Below are 18,330 nucleotides of genomic sequence, written 5' to 3'. Positions count from 1 at the left end.
TTCCAACTCTATCTTTATTTTTCGCTATTTAATTTACACAATTTAATTCTAGCAATTTAATTTGTTGCAATTTATTTTCTTGTGATTTATTTGAGTGTGATTTAAATTAATTCTATTTAATAATGGCGAAGAGATTTAGACGTGGTGCCGGTAGTAGTGGTATTATTAGGAGTGGGTTTAATGAGGAAACATTTGTGAACGAAGCACCTAATTTAGGTATTGATGTTAGTGGAAATAATCCACTTTTAGATCATGCGGCAATGCAACAACATTATACCGACACTTTTAATGAAATTGATGATGATGATGATGATGATGAAACACAAGTCTCCGAAAATCACATAGGAGATACAGGTCATGCACAATCACATACTCGTAAGCCAACCGCCTAGAACTCGTAAGCCAACCGCTAAAATTTGAAAATTTATGACTAAAAATAAGAAAAGCCAAACAGCTAAATGTACCATATGTGGACAAGTATTTGCTTTTAGGCAACAAACTGATAAGGATGGTGGAACGAGCACACTAAATAATCATATGAGAGTTAAACATATGGATGTTTGGGGAGAGCAAACGGGTTCAAATGTGGGGGGTATTTAAATGACGATAGACTCACGAACCGGTAAATATTTTAAGTATGACAAGAAAAAAGAGCGTGTAGAAATAGCTAAAATGGTAGCTTATGATTGTTTACCATTTTCCTTTCCTTGGGTTTTGGGGTTTGTTACTTATATTCAACGTTGTTATAATCTGTTATTTAAGGGTATTCCTATTACACCTCGGAAAATTTTCCGTTCATGCACAGTGAATAGACTGACGAAGGGCGCGATGTATGTGATGTTTTAATGAGTAAGAAATAACATTCAATGATTCTAAATGAGATTTCAAAGATGTTCGAAGTAAGAGAAGAAAGTTGCCAAGAGGAGGCAAGACATACGAGATGTATCGGAAAGGATTTATGAATAACGAATTAACGATGACTTAATGATGCTTTGGAGAAGAGTTATAACGACCCCTAGATTGTTAATGAAGTGATAAACAAGTGTCAAGAAGGTTCCATACGGGTTGGAGATCAAACGAGTCGACGAAAATGATTTTCGGAAAAACTGTGGATTGTACGGTCCATTATATGGACTGTACAAAAGATACGGACCGTAGGTATGGCCGTATATTTAGCCAAGATGGGCAGTGTTCACTGGAACCATTATACGGTCACACATACAGACCGTATAAATTGTACGGACCGTATGTGTGTCCGTATAAATGGGTCGGGACAGAATTGTGTGTATTTAATAAGGGACCAAGTTCATTTCATTTCATTTCATTTCATTTCCCTTCACACCCATTCTCTCTAAAACATCTCTCTACACTTCTCCCACAAGAATTCAAGGGGTATTTGTGATCAATTACATCAAACCAAGTGAATCAAGTGTAAGAAACTTATTAAAGTTCATCCAAGACAAGAAATCCAAGGGAAGGTGAAACTAGGGTTTTGCTCAAGTGAGGAGTTTCCACCCAAGGTTCATTCCTACACCATTTAAGATAAGTTTTATGGTATTTACATGATGTTTAATTAAGGTATTTGAAAGTTGAAACACTTGGATTGTAAAAGGATATGGAAAATGGGTCATGAAAGAGTGAATAGTGTCATTTTGAGTGATAACTTGAATTGAGTCATGATTATTGATGTGTTGTAATATGGTTATGCTATAAATGATATTAAGGACATGGGATAAGCATTATATGTGAGAAAACGTACTAGTATACTATGACCATGATTATGGATGAATTGAAGTGGAATTGTGAAATGAGGGTAATGTAGATGAATGACGATTGATGGTTATGATATTGTGAACGTTATTATGAATGTTTGGGAGTTGATATACAATATGGGAAAGGTTGTATAAACAAAGGAAATTCTGCCCAATTTTCTCTAGCTTTAGTAAGCACGTTCATGTAATCGATTAGCTAATGTGAATGCGAATTCTCTTGAAGGTAGAAATGTGAGCATTGAAGGAGAACAACCAAGCGATGGAAATTGTTAAACGAAAGAGGTATGTAAGGCTAGTCCTTTCTTTCTAAGGCATGAATCTTATGGTATGAATCCTCCTATCTCTCTATGATTTTCCTACACATTGGGAACTAAGAATCTACGAATATAAAGAACTTCATATGAGATAAAGAAAAGAGATTCGTTACGAATACGACGATACCGATGATGAATCTAAGTCTAGAAGTCATAAAGCTCATGATATGATATTCCTAAGAAGCTGATGATCCTTATATGATTCCTATGATAGTATTTTCCTTACCTCTCCATGAATTTCCTACCTTCCGGAAAACTAAGAGCCTATGTTTATGAATAGCCATATGGGATAAGATAAGAGGTATGTTACGAATACGATAATGATGAGGATGAGTCTAAGTCTAAAGATTCTAAGGCCTATAATATTATGGTTCTATAAGGCTAATGATCCATATTACGATCCATTGATGTTGTTCATTGACTACACTCACCTCATATGCTAATTCCTTCAAGGTGAGGCATAATGCTTATGAATGCTCCATAATGGAATCGGGGGCTCTCGACCTTATGTCACCCCGACATTGTTATAGGTTGTCTATAAGCTCTAATACGTGTCCTATGACCAATGTTTCGAAAAGCTACAAGTCTATGTTCATAAGGGGTTCCATATGAGATTAAGGAAAGAGATGTGCCATAGATACGATGGTAACGATGAGCCTACGTTAGAGATTATAAAGGCTATTATGCGATATTATTACGAAGTTCGTGCTACGAATACGATGCGACTCTCATAGATTGTCTTTAAATCCAAATGTATGCTCTATGAAAGACTATGATAAGTTATGAGATATATGTGATGATGTTGATGACGATGTTGATAGTGATGATGATAATGATGACGATGATAATAGTGATGACGCTAAAGATATTTATGGGCTTCTATGTATATATCTATGTGCTTATGTATGACTATTATGAAACCCCGAGCTTATAAGGCCGGGTAGAATATATGTATATTGATGTAAAGCGCGCACACCTCTGCAGTTGGGTACGAATAATCCTGAAGCCTTGGTAGGGCCAGGTAGCAATAACCCTGAAGCCTTGGTAGGGCCAGGTAGAAATAACCCTGAAGCCTTGGTAGGGCCAGGTAGCAATAACCCTGAAGCCTTGGTAGGGCCAGGTAGTAATAACCCTGAAGCCTTGGTTGGCCAGGTAGTATATGATATAAATACGTATATGCTATGATTATATATATGATGTATGTATGAAAAGCCCGGAAAATATGTAGGTGATACTGTCGAGCCACTACGTGACAGAATGCGGATAACGTTAATATGTATGAGCGGATGCGGTGTTATGATGATATATATATATATATGTGTGTGTGTGTGTGATACGACGATGTATGAGCTATGATGATACATGTACCGTGGTAGTATATGATATAGGCATGAAAGGTATCCTCTCTTAAAAGTTAAGCGGGTTATGTCTTCATCTTAAGTCCTATGATTTCTCTAATATGTTTATTTTATTCATGCCTTACATACTCAGTACAATATTCGTACTGACATCCGTTTTCTTTGGACACTGTGTTCATGCCCACAGGTAAGCACGGAGGAGACCCAGATTTGTAGAAGTCGATAAGCAGAGTGTCGAAAGCACTCCATTATTCCGGAGGTGCTATTGATTTATCATTTTATGTATATGTATTTTGGGCACAACGGGGTCTTGTCCGGTCCCTATGTCTAGCACTCCAGTAGAGGCTTGTAGATACGTATGTGTGGGTAGTATGGTCTCACGATTTTGATAAGCGTATATATGTATATATGTATGTGTGTATTATTTTGATAGCTGAAGGGCTTATGTATATAAAGGTAATTATGTTTCCAAATGAAAAACGATTTTCCTATGATTCGAGTATGAATTTGATGAATGAACGTTTAACCAGTATGATAAGTAGCAGAATGAGTGGTGCTCGGTGGATAGCCCCGGGTACCCGTCATGGCCCCTAGTCGGGTCGTGACAATTCCTAGAAGTACTTGTAAAGCGGATGTTATAGATTTGTATAAAAAATATAGATTTTATTTGCACCATGTATTTAATTCTTTAAATTGTAATGTTTCTCTTATCGCCGATTTGGATTTTAGTCTTAACAAGTTAGATTTTTTTGCTATTACATGTCATTGGGTTGATGATAATTGGGTTATGCAAAAAAGAATTATAGTTTTTTTATATGACGAAGGGAAAAGTCGTCACGATAGAAGTTTTTTAGCGGATTCAATGTCTACTATTATGAGATTTTTTAACATTTATAGAAAAACACATTGTATTGCTTTAGATAATGCTTCTAATAATACAAAGGCGGTTGGTCTTTTAAAAAGGGAATTAAACCCTCCGCTAAAAAATATTTTTCATGTGAGATGTAGTTGTCACAATTAAACTTAATTGTTAAAGATGGTCTTGAGTGTTTTGAAGATTCTATTCAAAAAGTTAGAAATGCGGTTGTGTTTCTTTTTTGTAATGCTAATAGGGCAAAACTGAGAGATTTTAAGAATTCTTGTGTGGAAAAGGTGGAACTACACTTACATTATGCTACAACAAGCATATGAGTATAGGGTTCCCATACAACAAGTTCACAACCATTTTAATATTAATAATGATGATTGGTTAAATATTACGGATTGGGAAGATGTTAAAGAATGTGTTGAACTCTTACAAATTTTTTATAATGCAACTCTTGCTTTTTCTAGACAATTCTATCCCACGGTAATCGGAATTTTAGCCTACTTAGCGGAAATAGCTAGAGGAATTGAGAGAAGATATTTCGCTTTTACTCAGGTTTTACAAGAGTATAAATATAAATCCGGTTATCAAGCGGCTATTTTTAATATGACAACAAAATTTAGGAAGTATTTTTTCCCATCCAACTTTATTTATATTGGGTTCTCTTTTAAATCCTTGTTTAAAAATGTCTTATATTAGAGTATTGGTTAATCAAATTTATACATTTTTAGAAATTGAAGAGGAAGTTGAACCATCTTTAGCTGAAGCCGAGTTCGCTATTGATGCCGAGTTTAGAAAAGTTTTTAGTCATTATTCTAATTTGGAAGAAAATGCTACACCCGTTGCTCCACGCCCCACTACTTCTCAAAGTAGCAAAAAGGGTTTGTCGGGTTTGTCGCATTTAAAAGTTTTACATTCACATCCAACTCCTTCTTCTAATGCGAACTTTGATGAATATCACCTTTATTTGATGCAACAAAATGTGGATATCGACCAACTAGATGATTTGGATGTCTTAGCATGGTGGAAGAAATACAAGGCGAGTCATCCGATACTTGCAAGAATGACTCGAGATATCCTTATATATATATATAAGTATATATATATATATATATATCTTAGTATATTTTAGGTTTATGTAGTATAACTTAAACATATAACTTAATATATATATACATATATGCTGTTAGTCAGTAAATATATAAACTTACTTATAAATTTATATAACATATGTAAATATACCTACAATATATTAATAAATACTATAATATATATATATATATATATATATATATATATATATATATATATATATATATACTATATAAAAAAAAAGATTTTGGACAGTTTCAAACCTGACCGGTCCGATTTCTAATTTAAAACCAGTAAACCGAAATCGCTTCTGATTTTTAGATCGAAAATCGACCGATTTTCTAATCGATTACCTGTCCGGTCCTGAACCGGTCTACGGGCTTACGAGACAACTCAGGTATAATGGCAATCATGTTTAATAAGTACACAATGTTTGTCAGTGATTGAAACAACTTACTACGACCGACCATCTGTCCTTTTTCAACAGGAAAATCAAACAAAAAAATGACGACTTCTTTTGGACAAAATAAATAAATAAATAAATGAAGCCGTGTCTAGATTTTTCAGTTCAAAAAATATCGATTGTCACTTTCAAGTCCTGTTTTCTTGAGTGGCCCCTTCAATTTTTTCTCGCTTTATAAGAACGTCTACATCTTTACTTGGTATTTTGAAACCGTGGAACAAACTCAAGATTTTCTCTCTCTGATCAGCAATACTACTATTTCCTCACATTAAAATCAATAAAGTCTTCATCTTTTCTGTGTGTTTGCCACTAGGATTAGATTCTTGATTTAAATTTCCCTATGGGGTTTGATAAAGACAAAGCAAGTTCATCATCCCATGTTCTACAAATCCCAAGAGAAGATACACCACTTTTAACAGACACCCAACACCTTTCTTCATCCTCCAAAACTTTTGCTAATGTTTTCATAGCAGTAGTTGGAGCTGGAGTTCTTGGCCTTCCTTATAGTTTCAAGAAAACAGGATGGGTTATGGGTACTCTCATGCTTTTCTTAGTAGCCTCACTTACTTACTATTGTATGATGCTTTTGGTCTATTCAAGAAGAAAGCTTGAATCCCATTACAAAGTTGCCAAGATTTCATCTTTTGGTGACTTGGGATATGCTGTGTGTGGATCCATAGGTAGATGTACTGTAGATGCTATGATTGTTCTTTCCCAAGCTGGTTTTTGCATCAGTTACCTGATTTTCATAGCCAATACTTTAGCATACATATTTAACTATTCTGTGACAAATCATGAACCCAAAATCATGGGGTTGTCACCTAAGAAGGTGTATATTTGGAGTTGTTTGCCGTTTCAGTTGGGGTTAAATTCAATTCCTACACTTACCCATTTAGCCCCTTTGAGTGTATTTGCTGATGTTGTTGATTTAGGTGCTATGGGGGTAGTTATGGTTGAGGATGTGTTGATCTTTCTCAAGAACAGACCAGTTCTTGAAGCATTTGGTGGGTTCAGTGTTTTCTTCTATGGTCTTGGTGTATCTGTTTATGCTTTTGAAGGTGTTGGAATGGTTTTACCTTTGGAAGCAGAAATGAAAGACAAGGACAAATTTGGGAAAATTTTGGGCTTGTCAATGACTTTCATTTCTTTGATGTATGGTTCTTTTGGAGTATTAGGTTATTTTGCCTTTGGTGAAGAGACTAAAGATATAATCACTAGCAATCTTGGGAGGGGATTGCTTAGCACCTTAGTGCAGATTGGACTCTGCATAAATCTGTTTTTTACTTTCCCACTGATGATGAACCCAGTTTATGAAGTGATGGAAAGGAGATTTTGTGAAGGCAGATACTGTTTTTGGCTAAGATGGATTGTGGTTTTGGCAGTCACTTTAGTGGCATTGATGGTGCCAAATTTTGCTGATTTTTTGTCACTAGTTGGGAGCAGTGTGTGCATTGTTCTTGGGTTTGTGTTGCCTGCTATGTTTCACCTAATTGTGTTCAAGAACGAACTTGGCTGGCATTGTTTGGCTTTTGATGCTGCACTTGTTTTAATGGGTGCATTTCTTGCAGTCTATGGAACCTATTCTTCCATGCTGGAGATCTTTGGAGTCAAAGATTGAAGTTGGCTACTTGCTTCATATTACTACAATTTAAGTGAATCATGAAAGATATTTCATGTACTCTCTGGTTTAGGTTGAGTTCAAATTACTCCCAAGTACATTTTATTTTATCTTGTCGCAGAGTCAGATTGTGGATTCAATAGAACTCATTGCATATGCCAAAAACAAAATGTGTACATATAATAAGATCAAACTCGTTGTGAACTGGATTCTCCTATGAGAATAAGTTTTCCTTTTAGTTCCTACCTACTTGTAGTAAATTTTCTTCCACCAAAGGCCATTGATATGTAATCTTTTCCTACGTACTATTTTGGCAAGGCCAAATTGGTTTTCTCTTCTTAAATAATACTGGAACTTGAAATAATAAGTTTCACTTTAGTTTTATCATCTTATTGTAAGGATAGGTAGAGGTTAATTTGAAAGACTAACATTTGTTTTATTTTCCCTTTAAGCTAATGCATTCATCGAAAATGGTAATGTGGATTTGCTCTTTTTCATTCGTCTCTCTTGGGGTTGAACTTGCCATTTCCGACCAAATTTCATTGATGTTTGGTAAGAGGGTTAGTTGTCAATGTAAGTTTCATAACGCGTAACAGTTCCAGTTTCGAACTAAAGGTTGTGATAGGCAATCAACGTAGACGTATTAGAACTGTCATAAATCATTCGAATTATATTATGCGAAATGGATACATATGATTTATATAATCTAACCACAATCCTCCATCACCTATTATCATAATAACTGGCACTATGGCAGTCAAGTGGGAAAAAATCACTTCGACTAGATTAACTCTCAAATAGCAGCTGACAAAAAATGAAGAGACCATTTTACAAGTTTTATACATTGAAATTTGAATATGGGGGAACACAAATCTGTTCACCTTGAATAAGTAATGCGACAAAGGAAAAGGTCAAAAATATAAATGCCACCCCCCCCCTGCCCGAGAAAAAAAAAAGAGAACAAAGAACAGACCAGCTAATGAATAATACGAGAGATACAACTTATCCTAACACTACCTCATGCCACATAGAGAGACTATCTAATCACAACCAATTCACTATCCCTAAAACCGAAAAACCTGGCCAAAACAGTTTAAAATGGAGGGGAAAAAGAAAAGAGAAAGAGACCGCATGCGGAGTAAGGAAATCCATTACCATATTAGAATGCTTTCCAATTATCAGAATCTCTCTTTGGTGTCTTACTCTCCACTGATGTCTTAAATCGTTCATGGGACCCAAATGGATCTGCATCATCGAAAGATGGGGAACCATGACCATAATCTGTGTCCCTGGTGCTACGGAAGGAATCGAACCTTGATAGTGACTCGGTAGGGGGAAAGGCTCCAAAATTATAATCAGAGTCTGCTGTGCTGCGGAATGAATCAAACCTAGTGAAGGAATCACGCTGTTGGAATGAACCATTATCGTACTCAGAATCTCTGGTGCTGCGCATGGAATCAAATCTTGAAAACTCACGACTGCCAAAGAGTCCACCATCATGCATGTTGAAGGAATCATATCTGGAAAAGCTATTCAAGTGATCTTCAGACATAGGTGTGCCTGGAACCGAGTCCGCAAAGAGACTCCTTTTCTGGAACATGTTATCAGCAACTGGGGAGCCACCTGCGTTATAGGCTGGTGTGCTGGGAACAGAATCAAAGAAGGGACTTTGCCTAGAGAACAAGTTGTCTCCCTGTGGGAATCCAGAGTTGTAACTTGGTGTGCTTGGAACAGAATCAAAGAATGGGCTTTGCTTCGGGAACTGGTTCTCTGAGTAACTGAACCCAGTATTGTGATTAGGGGTGCGAGGAACAGAATCGAAAAACGGGGTTTGCTTCGGGAGTGAGTTGCTGGAATTTGTGGAGCCTGTTTTTATAGGCTTTAGGCCCCAGTCATCATCGTCAAATAGAGAAGTTTCCTTGTGCTTCTCATCACGAGAATCCTGCAAAACCGCGGAAAAGAAGCAATATGATACGCCCCTTCAACTGAGCCAATGAGAAACGAATTATTCCAATAACCACAGATGAGTAGAAAATTGCCTAGACCAAGATGCTCCAGAAGATGCAGTGACAAAAAGAAAAAGGTCAGGCAAAGATTTCAGAAAAGGTGATAGGCCGAAGAGACATAGATGACCCCTGAAGATTCTTTTCCTATAGTGTAGTAATTGAAAAACTGAATAAATGAACATGTAAATTTATCCATGCGCTTTTTTTGTATAACTAAAATGAGTAAATGTATCCATTTACCTTAGCGCCAGAATTGAAGTCCCATGCAGCATCTGCATCACGGTCTGTATCAAATGTACCCCAACCAGATTCATCAAAACTTTTGTCCCCAGAGAACACAGATTCAGCTCCCCAGTGTTCACTGCACTAGTAATACAGAAGTTCAGATTTCTAGAAAAGATAACAGTTTCAGAGAAGCTGAATCCATCAAAGAATACGATTGAATAATAGAAAAGGTCGTCATTATTTGGAGAGTATAACACCACTGTAGATTAAATCACCAAAAAGGAAGGACGAAAACAACCACAATTACCTTTGGGCAGCATGGGGAGAACCATCAAAAGTACTGTCCTTCCTATTTGGTGATTCTTCAAATTCTTTTGACGGGCTCTTAACTGCATTACTCCTTGTTGGACTATCAGTTGGACTTCTTGCTGCATGGGAAGTCTCCACATCAGTCATCTCTCTGGCTTTTACAGGGTTTGGCAACTTCTCTGCCTTTGCATCAGTGTCAGCATCAGCAGATGATTTTCCAGTATCATGGTCATTCAAAGAAGATGCTTTCTCCCGAACCAGTGAAGATTTTGGTTTAGGAGGGGCAACGACATTTTGTACGTCAAGGGTGAGCTCTTTCACAAATGTGAATTCTGCGGAGGACGATTATTCAACAATGCAATGAGTTCAAAATTTTGACAACTTAAAAAAGATAATGATAAAACAGCACAAAGGAAAGGGAGGAAAAGAAGTTGATCCAGTGGTCTCTGAAGGCACTATGAAAGTCAAATCTTTTGATCTAAAAATGACAGAAGCTGATCAGGCGGTCTCTGGAGGCGCTTTGAATATCCGTCTTTTGATTTAACTATGACATCTTACAACGTACCTTCATCGTCAAGCTTATCCCACTCTCCATCCCAGTCTGCTGCCCCCTCTTGGATGCCAGGTTGCCAACCTTTAAAATTATTACTAATATATCAGAAACATTAAAAAACTAAAGCAATTGAAAATCAGAGAGCTTAGGTTAAAAAAATACAAGAGACATCAAAAAGGCATGCTATCCCATTTTTCTCACCAAGGTGCTGACCATTAGATGAACACACACAGTACTTCAACATCAGAATTAGTCCCAATTCATGATCTAGATGTGCAAGATGTAAATATAAAGGAATAGGTCTCATTAGAGGACTAGAAATATATAAAAATACTCATTTTTAGTATACATGCCATATATTACATCCTCATATGATCAATAGGTGCTTTTTTACTTTTATAATCAACAGGATCAGAAAACTTCTAAACTGGAACAAATCCTAATGCAGCCAGCAAGAAGTTAGTAATGATACCCCTAATTAAGTACTATACTGAACTGGGGTGCCAAAAGGAAGGCCAACAAAAATAAAACATAAATGGCACTTTAAAGAGCAAATAAACAGCCCGGTAGAACCAAAATTTGTCGCAAATAACAATAACTCAAATGGGGTCAACTCAGAACCAAAAATAACAGGAAATGCAGGAAATAAATTTTCAACAATGTTTTTAATCTGGATTTTATGTTATCAAGAATAACGAACATATAGAATAACTAAATTAAAGCATATATAATTGCAAAGCTACAAAAATACTAGTGCAGGTACCAAATGGAAGCTCAAGTAGAGTAGTTGGTTTGGCCCGTAGCCCATAAGTTTTGCAGCGTTCATTCAAAGCTTTTACTAGCCCCTCGAGGTCTGCCTGAATCTGATTAGCACGGTCCTACAAAAACCAGAGATTGAATTTAGATAAGTGCTCGAGATCTCCAGAAAATCTATTAGTGGTAAGATATAGCTACCTGGATACCATCGGTTTTGCCATCTTGATCCATTTTGACAATTGTTTTATACAGCTCCATTTTTTTCTCCTGCAAATTTTCAGCAAAACACTATATCACAACAAAACCTCTGCTAGATTTGCACAATTTACTATACAATAGCAGAACATAAGAGTTAGTATAAGTGCATAGGGCTAGAAAGAGTCGCAGAAGCACTTGAATATCCCGAAATGTGGCCTCCTCAATGGTCAATTTGGAAGCAACATCTCCAGTCTGCTTGTATTTCTCTTCATACTTTTTAGCCAGTAATTCGACCTGTAAAATTGTCAATCTTAATACAGAACAAATCATTGGACGTGTTCAAAATTGTTGTATTCAAATAAGTTTTACCTCTCTTTTGTCAGCAGAAGTTCTTTCGGTGATCTCATTTAGTCTATTGTCGCATCGGATTTTGTATAGAATCTGGTGAAAAAGGACAAGCAAAATGACAGTATTAGTGATGTGCTTCAACTTCAGATATCAATTGCTGAACACACCAGCGAGGAAACCCACCAATCAGTTACCGAATAAAAATTCACAGCTTCAGGAAGAACAACTCTAAACCAAGGCCATGAACAAATGTATGACATGATACCCTAGCACATATACAGATATAATCACTAATTACTCAGAACTCAGCAAGCCATAGGACAAAATCTGCTGAACCACATTGCCTGAATGAAATGGAACAACTTTAAGCTGTTGTATGAAATATGAATAATAAAAAATCCAAATGGCCAGTGAATATCAGACTCAAACGTTAAGGAGACAAGTAGAAATAGTGGTGTTAGAGTCCCACGTAGGTGTAGGATGTGGCAATTTGTTTGCCTATATGGTCTTGGTCAATCCAATCTCATGAGCTAGCACTGGGGGTCGAGATAAGCCCTAAGTCCATTTCTTATCATGGTATCGGAGCCATGTCCATCCTAATTCTTGGTTTACCCAATGTTAGGGACCCATGCTATATTGTCCACGCTTCATATGTTCAGACTTGCGTGTGAGGGGGGTGTTAAAGTCCCATATCCGCATTGGATGTAGTAATGTTTCCTCATAAGGTCTTGGCAATCCTCACCTCATGAACTAGCTTTTGGGATTGAGTTACGTCCTAGGTCCATTTCTTATCAAACTGTGACCTGCACTCCTGATCTCAGCTGGATCTTACAATCCAAGATCTCGCTGCATCTTATGGGTCATAATTCTACATTCGGCCCCATTAGCAATAATGTGGGTCATTTGGAAAGAGAGAAATAGAAGGGCTTTCGAAGGGTGGAACAAGATTTTGTAAAGATGCATAGTAGTGTCTTGTCTCTAGTTCCATTTTGATGTACTCTTGTCTCTAGTTTCATTTTGGTGTACTTTCGAGGTCCCTATTTGTATAGAGGATTGGATCTCTTTTGTTGAGAGCCATATTTGATGTAGGTTCTCTTCTTTTAGTATACGGATTGTATACAGGGTTTCCCCAATTGTTAATAAAATTATTTACCTTATCAACAAAAAAATCTATGTTCGGCCAGATCTAGTCTAGAGACGTTTGACCCAGCTTCTCTTGACTCTTGCAATTTCCATTTTTCTTTGCAAAAGTTATCTCAATCTAGCACTAGACAACAGAAAGGGCCTGCTTATCCTTGAAAAAAGGACATCTAACACTATTTAGTATTGAAAGGTTCCTGTTGTAGAACAGCATACAAAAATAGCGCAACAGTGAAAAATTCAAAGGAAAAAAAGGAACAGATGCTGCCTGTCCATCCAGTGTTCTGCTGTGTCGTCCACTAGTCTGATGCTATGCTTCTGAGTTATGTGCCAAATGACTTCTTATTTGCATAGTTTTTCTCTGCTTCTCCCCCTCTTCTAAGATTTTTCATCTTCTAAATTTTTACTTTATTTTCGTTTAAAGTCTTTTATATTGTATTCTTTCATATGGTGTTTGAACTTCGTTATCCTTTACTTGGGTTCACCATGAATTAGTTACGGTAATTCATTTGCATAAAAAGGTATTGTATTACTTTCCATGCACTTTCAAATTTATTTCCTAATCTTAAATTCTGTTACATGTTCGACAGCTACACCGATTGAGCGTTTCGACTCGCATATCTCAACTTGAGAAGTATGAAAGTTCTAACTCATCTCAAAAGTGAAGCAATTTTGATGAAAATATGAGGGAGCATTACAATCACTACAGTTTCATTGGTTAGCGACATTATACACCCAGTAAACACAACCATCTCCATCTGTTGGGTGATATTACTCTCCTAGCAAAAAAGAGGAAAATGCAAACCCAGAACGTGCAATCCCCGCTTTAAATTACTATAAATGCGAGGCGCTTAAGCACTACAATTCACATACCACATAGAAATGTGTTAAGTACTAGTTTCCTGCATCTTGCAGCCCAAACATTTACAACGTTGACCATAATATACCCCAAAAAATTGGTTATACAGACAGTTGAAATAGTTTATCACATTAGTAGACCAGATCAAACCACATATCGGATCTGATACATGATGATCCTTTCAGCCATTGAAATTTCGGTCCATTTCTCTGCTTTCCATCCTTTTTCTTCTACTTCTCCCCCTCCCTAGTAATTCTTTTTTTTTTTTTCCTTTTTGCACAGAACAAGTATCAAGAACCTTATTCAAAAGCATAGTTAAATTTGTCAAAAAAATATGCAAGAGCAATGCAAAAACAAGTTTATGATAATAAAATTGCTGCTGGTTCTGAATCAGGTATAGATGCCACTTTCAATCAATATAGCAAAAACTTCGCCTTAAAATTTTCACAAACAACTATCCCAGTAAACATGTACATAAATTGTGTGGATGATGCCATAACACAAAGTGCGGAAACATATATTGACATGACAAATAGAACGGTGAAAAGTTCCAACTCTCAGATCGTGCCCTATTCATGTCCTCAGAACATTACACAAGAGAGGCACCAAGCACTATTCTGTGTTTGTGCTAATTTTAGTGCAAACTTTACCAAGAACCCAAGCTGACATGTAAAGCCATCAAAAGATAGAAACTGAATTATTTAGGACAGACGAAATTGGTTGCTATTAGCTTCTTGTCTGGCACTTGTTTGGTCAGCAATGAGATAACAAATCATACAAACGAAACACAATCTGTAGTAGACATAACCAGGAAATTCACCATAAGAATAAGGATCTATCCCCCAAGGGGCATGGAGGGCCCAATTTCAGGATTTATATCCCTGCTTGGAGACATTGAGAGATATCTGAATAAAACCGAGAAAACAGTAGATACGTAATGATCGGAATACTCACTATTTCTTGCATCTTTGCATGGTAGAACTGAATTTTTTCTTTGGCATCTAAAATTTCCTTCTCCAGTTCCATGACCTGTGATTGACATTATAGCATAAGAGAAAAAGGAATATACGTCAATTACATTGGCTTTTAGGAATACTCACCAATAAATCAAGCTTTAACTGACAAAATGAAATTGGATTCTTATGCTATTAAGCATCAAGTTAAATCAATTTTTTTAAGTCAAATATGAAGACCAGCATTGATCCTTAATAGCAGCAGATAATAACTGGTAAAGAAGGGAATATTATTACCAATGTCTTCATAGCATCAGAGTAGCATTTGCAGTTCCACAAATTCCAGATATCATAAGCATGTGAGAAATATCTAAAAAGTTACTGCTTATGAAATTATGATAGACCAGACACCATGCCAGTAGCATATATTTTTCACAATCTGAAGCAAAGTAAAAATGCCTTGCTCCGCAAAGTCTCAGTGGTGCTTCACCACAAACAAATCTTTCTATTCTTCATTTCCTAAACAGAATTACTCGATGGCCTTTCGATACAGCAGAAAAAAAAAAAGTAAATACAAACAAATGCCGAAACAAGAGAACACGGAAGACACCAGACAATCTCTTGGAAGATTTCCCCAAGTATGATGTTCATATATATGAATCATGTCTGCTATTAATTCATTCAAAAGGAAAAAACTAAATCATACCACATCTCTGTACATTACAGATTACACACGTCAATAAGTAGACATTTGATACGAGATTCAACAAAATGACGGCTACTCTATTACCTAGTGAAAACGATCCATCCTAAGTACCATTGTATCTCTGACTGGTTCTGTTCATAAGTCAGGCAGTTATCATGGGAAGAAAAGAGGAAAGGGGATTTGAGACAAACAAAGGCGAGCGGAAAAAACATTTGATAGAACATTTATAGTTGACCTTCTTCTCTGCATCAGTTGCTTCCTGGAACTTCGTGTTCAATGAACCCTGTTCCTCTGTGCTAAGTTGGTCAATCAGATGCTTCTCTAATACTGGAACTTTGGGCTTCTGTTTACTAGGCTGCACATCTTCATCAGGCTGGGGAATGGGTACTGGACGTGGAGGCTTCCTTGGAGCACCAGAAGCCGCTTGTTGTGCACCACTTGGCCCTTGTGTTTGCTGGAAACCTGAGGGAGGATGAAATGACGAGACTAACTGAATGGTTGGAAGTCACAAGTGAGATTCTCACTATAGAAACTTCATAAGAAATACCAAAGGCCTTGATGGATGACATATTAGTTAGCTCACTCTTGTCATGCCTTTAAATTGTATTATCAATTTTTCACCATACAAAAAGAGTTGATTAAGGTTTAGCTTCCTTCTCAAACTCAATAACATATAGATTGATCTGAAATTCTTACCTCCCATAAAGAATATCACCAGTTTCTATAAAAAATAAATAAATAAATTTAAAAAAAAAAAAGAAAAAAGGAATCCAACTACGACATTCATCTACCACATTCTCTTTAGACGTTCATCTACTACGTTCTCTTTAAAAAAAAAATGACAGAGCATTGCTCCAGTACAAATAAAATTTTGTCAACGTTAATTTTCTGCTTGATTCCATCCACATGATATAGTACATTAACAGCAAATAGAAATACAATTGTGCTTATCATGTACTTGAATAAGTCGATATGAACAACAAATGTAAGGAATATAAAATCTTCAAAATTTCGTACTTGCTCAATGGAAGGTTTTATATTAACAAAATCTAAAATTCAAAACCATAATAAAGATATTAACCATCATTAGATCAAAGAAGAGAGTTTATGACAAGCTCCAGCAAAACTATTTATCATCCCATCCCAGTAACTTGAACCTTTTTAGTATCAATATTGTTAATAAAAATCAAAACAAAACATCGAGTAAATCCCAAATAAATGAAAACACATTGTTATCTTGCTCCTACAAACTCTAAGATTATGACAGCTACTCCAAGCACATCAGCGCCCCTTCAAATCCTCCTTTCTTTCTTTTTTAAACATCTATATTTTATCCGTGTTGATTAATTAGCATGATTTTAGGAGACTAATTTTTCCTTTCCCTACTGTAATTATAGGAATATAATATTTCGTTTTATTGTAACTAATTGTCATTTCTTAATTACTTAAGATTCACTTGTATAAATACCTCATCTCATGGGATGTAAAGATGTACTAAAATACAAAAGAATCCTTTTCTTCTACATGGTATCAGAACCATTGTTGCCATTTAAGGTGAGCTTTTCCCTTGCAGCATCAGGGTTCCTCTTTTTTTTTTTTTTTTTCAAAAAGAGGTAGAGTTTTCTCCCTCCTTGAAGTTGTCCGCAACTAAAAATTTATTTCTGTCAGCATTTTAAAAATCTAATACCACCACAAGTTCCAGCTGACAACAGCGACCAAACCTCGTTGTCTGCAGCCAAAAACGACGACAAACATGCCGTCATGCTCCACCAGCAGGTTTGGCTCCGGCGACGCGTAACCATCACACGCCAATCCGTGAGACTACTTCCCGACGGAATATTTTTTCAAGATTCTTGCTTGCTTGGGTTTGCCTGTCAATTCTGAGCCTACCCACCAAGTTTCAAATTTTTCCGGTCATCGAAGCTAGGGTTCCATCGAGGAAGACCAGGTTTTCTGGCGAGACAGATCTGTCCAACAATTTTTTCCAGTTTTTTCTTTTTCTCTGAGGGACTGGTTTGAAGATAAGTTCTAGGGATGTCTTTACTGATTTAGAGTCTTATTTAAACTATTGGGACATGAAGGTGGTAGATAATAACTGTCTCGACAATAAATTGGGATTCTTTTCCCCTCATCGCTAGCCAGTCGGGATGCTATCTCTCTTCAATGTTGTAAAAAGATGCCGCTCATATGTACCATGCATGGTTAAAATCTTGTTTGCTTTTCATTAAATCTAAAAAACTACTTGGTTAAATTTCTGGAGAAAAGAAAACACCTGTTGTGACTGATGCCAATGTTGTCAAAGGAGCGCTTAAAGTACGCTTAAGCCCTGAAGCGAGGCTCAAAACATGTTGAGCGCTTCGCCTCACTTTATGTGCGCTACAGTGTCATCAAGGCTCTCGGACATACTTTTTCTTGCCAATGAGCCTCTCTTGATGAGGTGACACTAGATAATTGATATTTCACTTTATCGTAATGTTTTTACAATTTCTTTGTCCATATATTTGTTATCCATGCTTATTGTTATTAGTCTTGGACTAAACATATATATGTTTGTATTTTCGCACCATTGCGCCTTTTTTCATTAAAGCTCATGCTTTATTTGCGCTTTATGCTTAAAGCCCTAGCTGATCTTAGAGCTTTTTTGCACTTTTCGCTTTTGATAACACTGAATGATGCTAACTGTGGTCAATGGGATTTTAATAATTTCCTAGCTATGACATGGTTTTTGAATACTATGCATCCCCGATTCTCTAAGCAATAAATATTGCTGGATACTGCTGAAAAGATATGAAATT

At 36.4% G+C, this 18,330-nt stretch overlaps 2 protein-coding genes across 2 annotated transcripts in view; one reads left to right on the top strand and one right to left on the bottom strand.

Annotated features, from left to right (window-relative positions):
• Nucleotides 1-6,055: 6,055 nt before the first annotated feature.
• LOC132624999 (amino acid transporter AVT3B-like) lies at nt 6,056-7,725 on the top strand. Its single transcript, XM_060339764.1, has one exon. It carries the CDS (start codon nt 6,205-6,207, stop codon nt 7,480-7,482), a length of 1,278 nt encoding a protein of 425 aa, XP_060195747.1. The 5' UTR covers nt 6,056-6,204; the 3' UTR covers nt 7,483-7,725.
• Nucleotides 7,726-8,280: 555 nt separating this feature from the next.
• The window catches only part of LOC132624998 (uncharacterized), a 35,407-nt gene continuing 25,357 nt past the window's right edge, over nt 8,281-18,330 (bottom strand). Inside the window, exons 4-13 of the mRNA XM_060339763.1 lie at nt 15,771-15,997; nt 14,831-14,905; nt 11,899-11,970; nt 11,725-11,823; nt 11,530-11,598; nt 11,339-11,453; nt 10,588-10,656; nt 10,021-10,354; nt 9,729-9,849; nt 8,281-9,424 (exon numbers count right to left, since the gene is read on the bottom strand). Coding sequence (XP_060195746.1) covers nt 8,642-9,424; nt 9,729-9,849; nt 10,021-10,354; nt 10,588-10,656; nt 11,339-11,453; nt 11,530-11,598; nt 11,725-11,823; nt 11,899-11,970; nt 14,831-14,905; nt 15,771-15,997 — 1,964 coding nt within the window. The 3' untranslated portion in view covers nt 8,281-8,641. The remainder of the gene's footprint in view (nt 9,425-9,728; nt 9,850-10,020; nt 10,355-10,587; nt 10,657-11,338; nt 11,454-11,529; nt 11,599-11,724; nt 11,824-11,898; nt 11,971-14,830; nt 14,906-15,770; nt 15,998-18,330) is intronic.

This window comes from Lycium barbarum, chromosome 12 (genome assembly GCF_019175385.1).
Source record: "Lycium barbarum isolate Lr01 chromosome 12, ASM1917538v2, whole genome shotgun sequence".
Classification (NCBI taxonomy): Eukaryota; Viridiplantae; Streptophyta; class Magnoliopsida; order Solanales; family Solanaceae; genus Lycium; species Lycium barbarum.
This window is presented reverse-complemented; position numbering and strand designations above follow the sequence as displayed.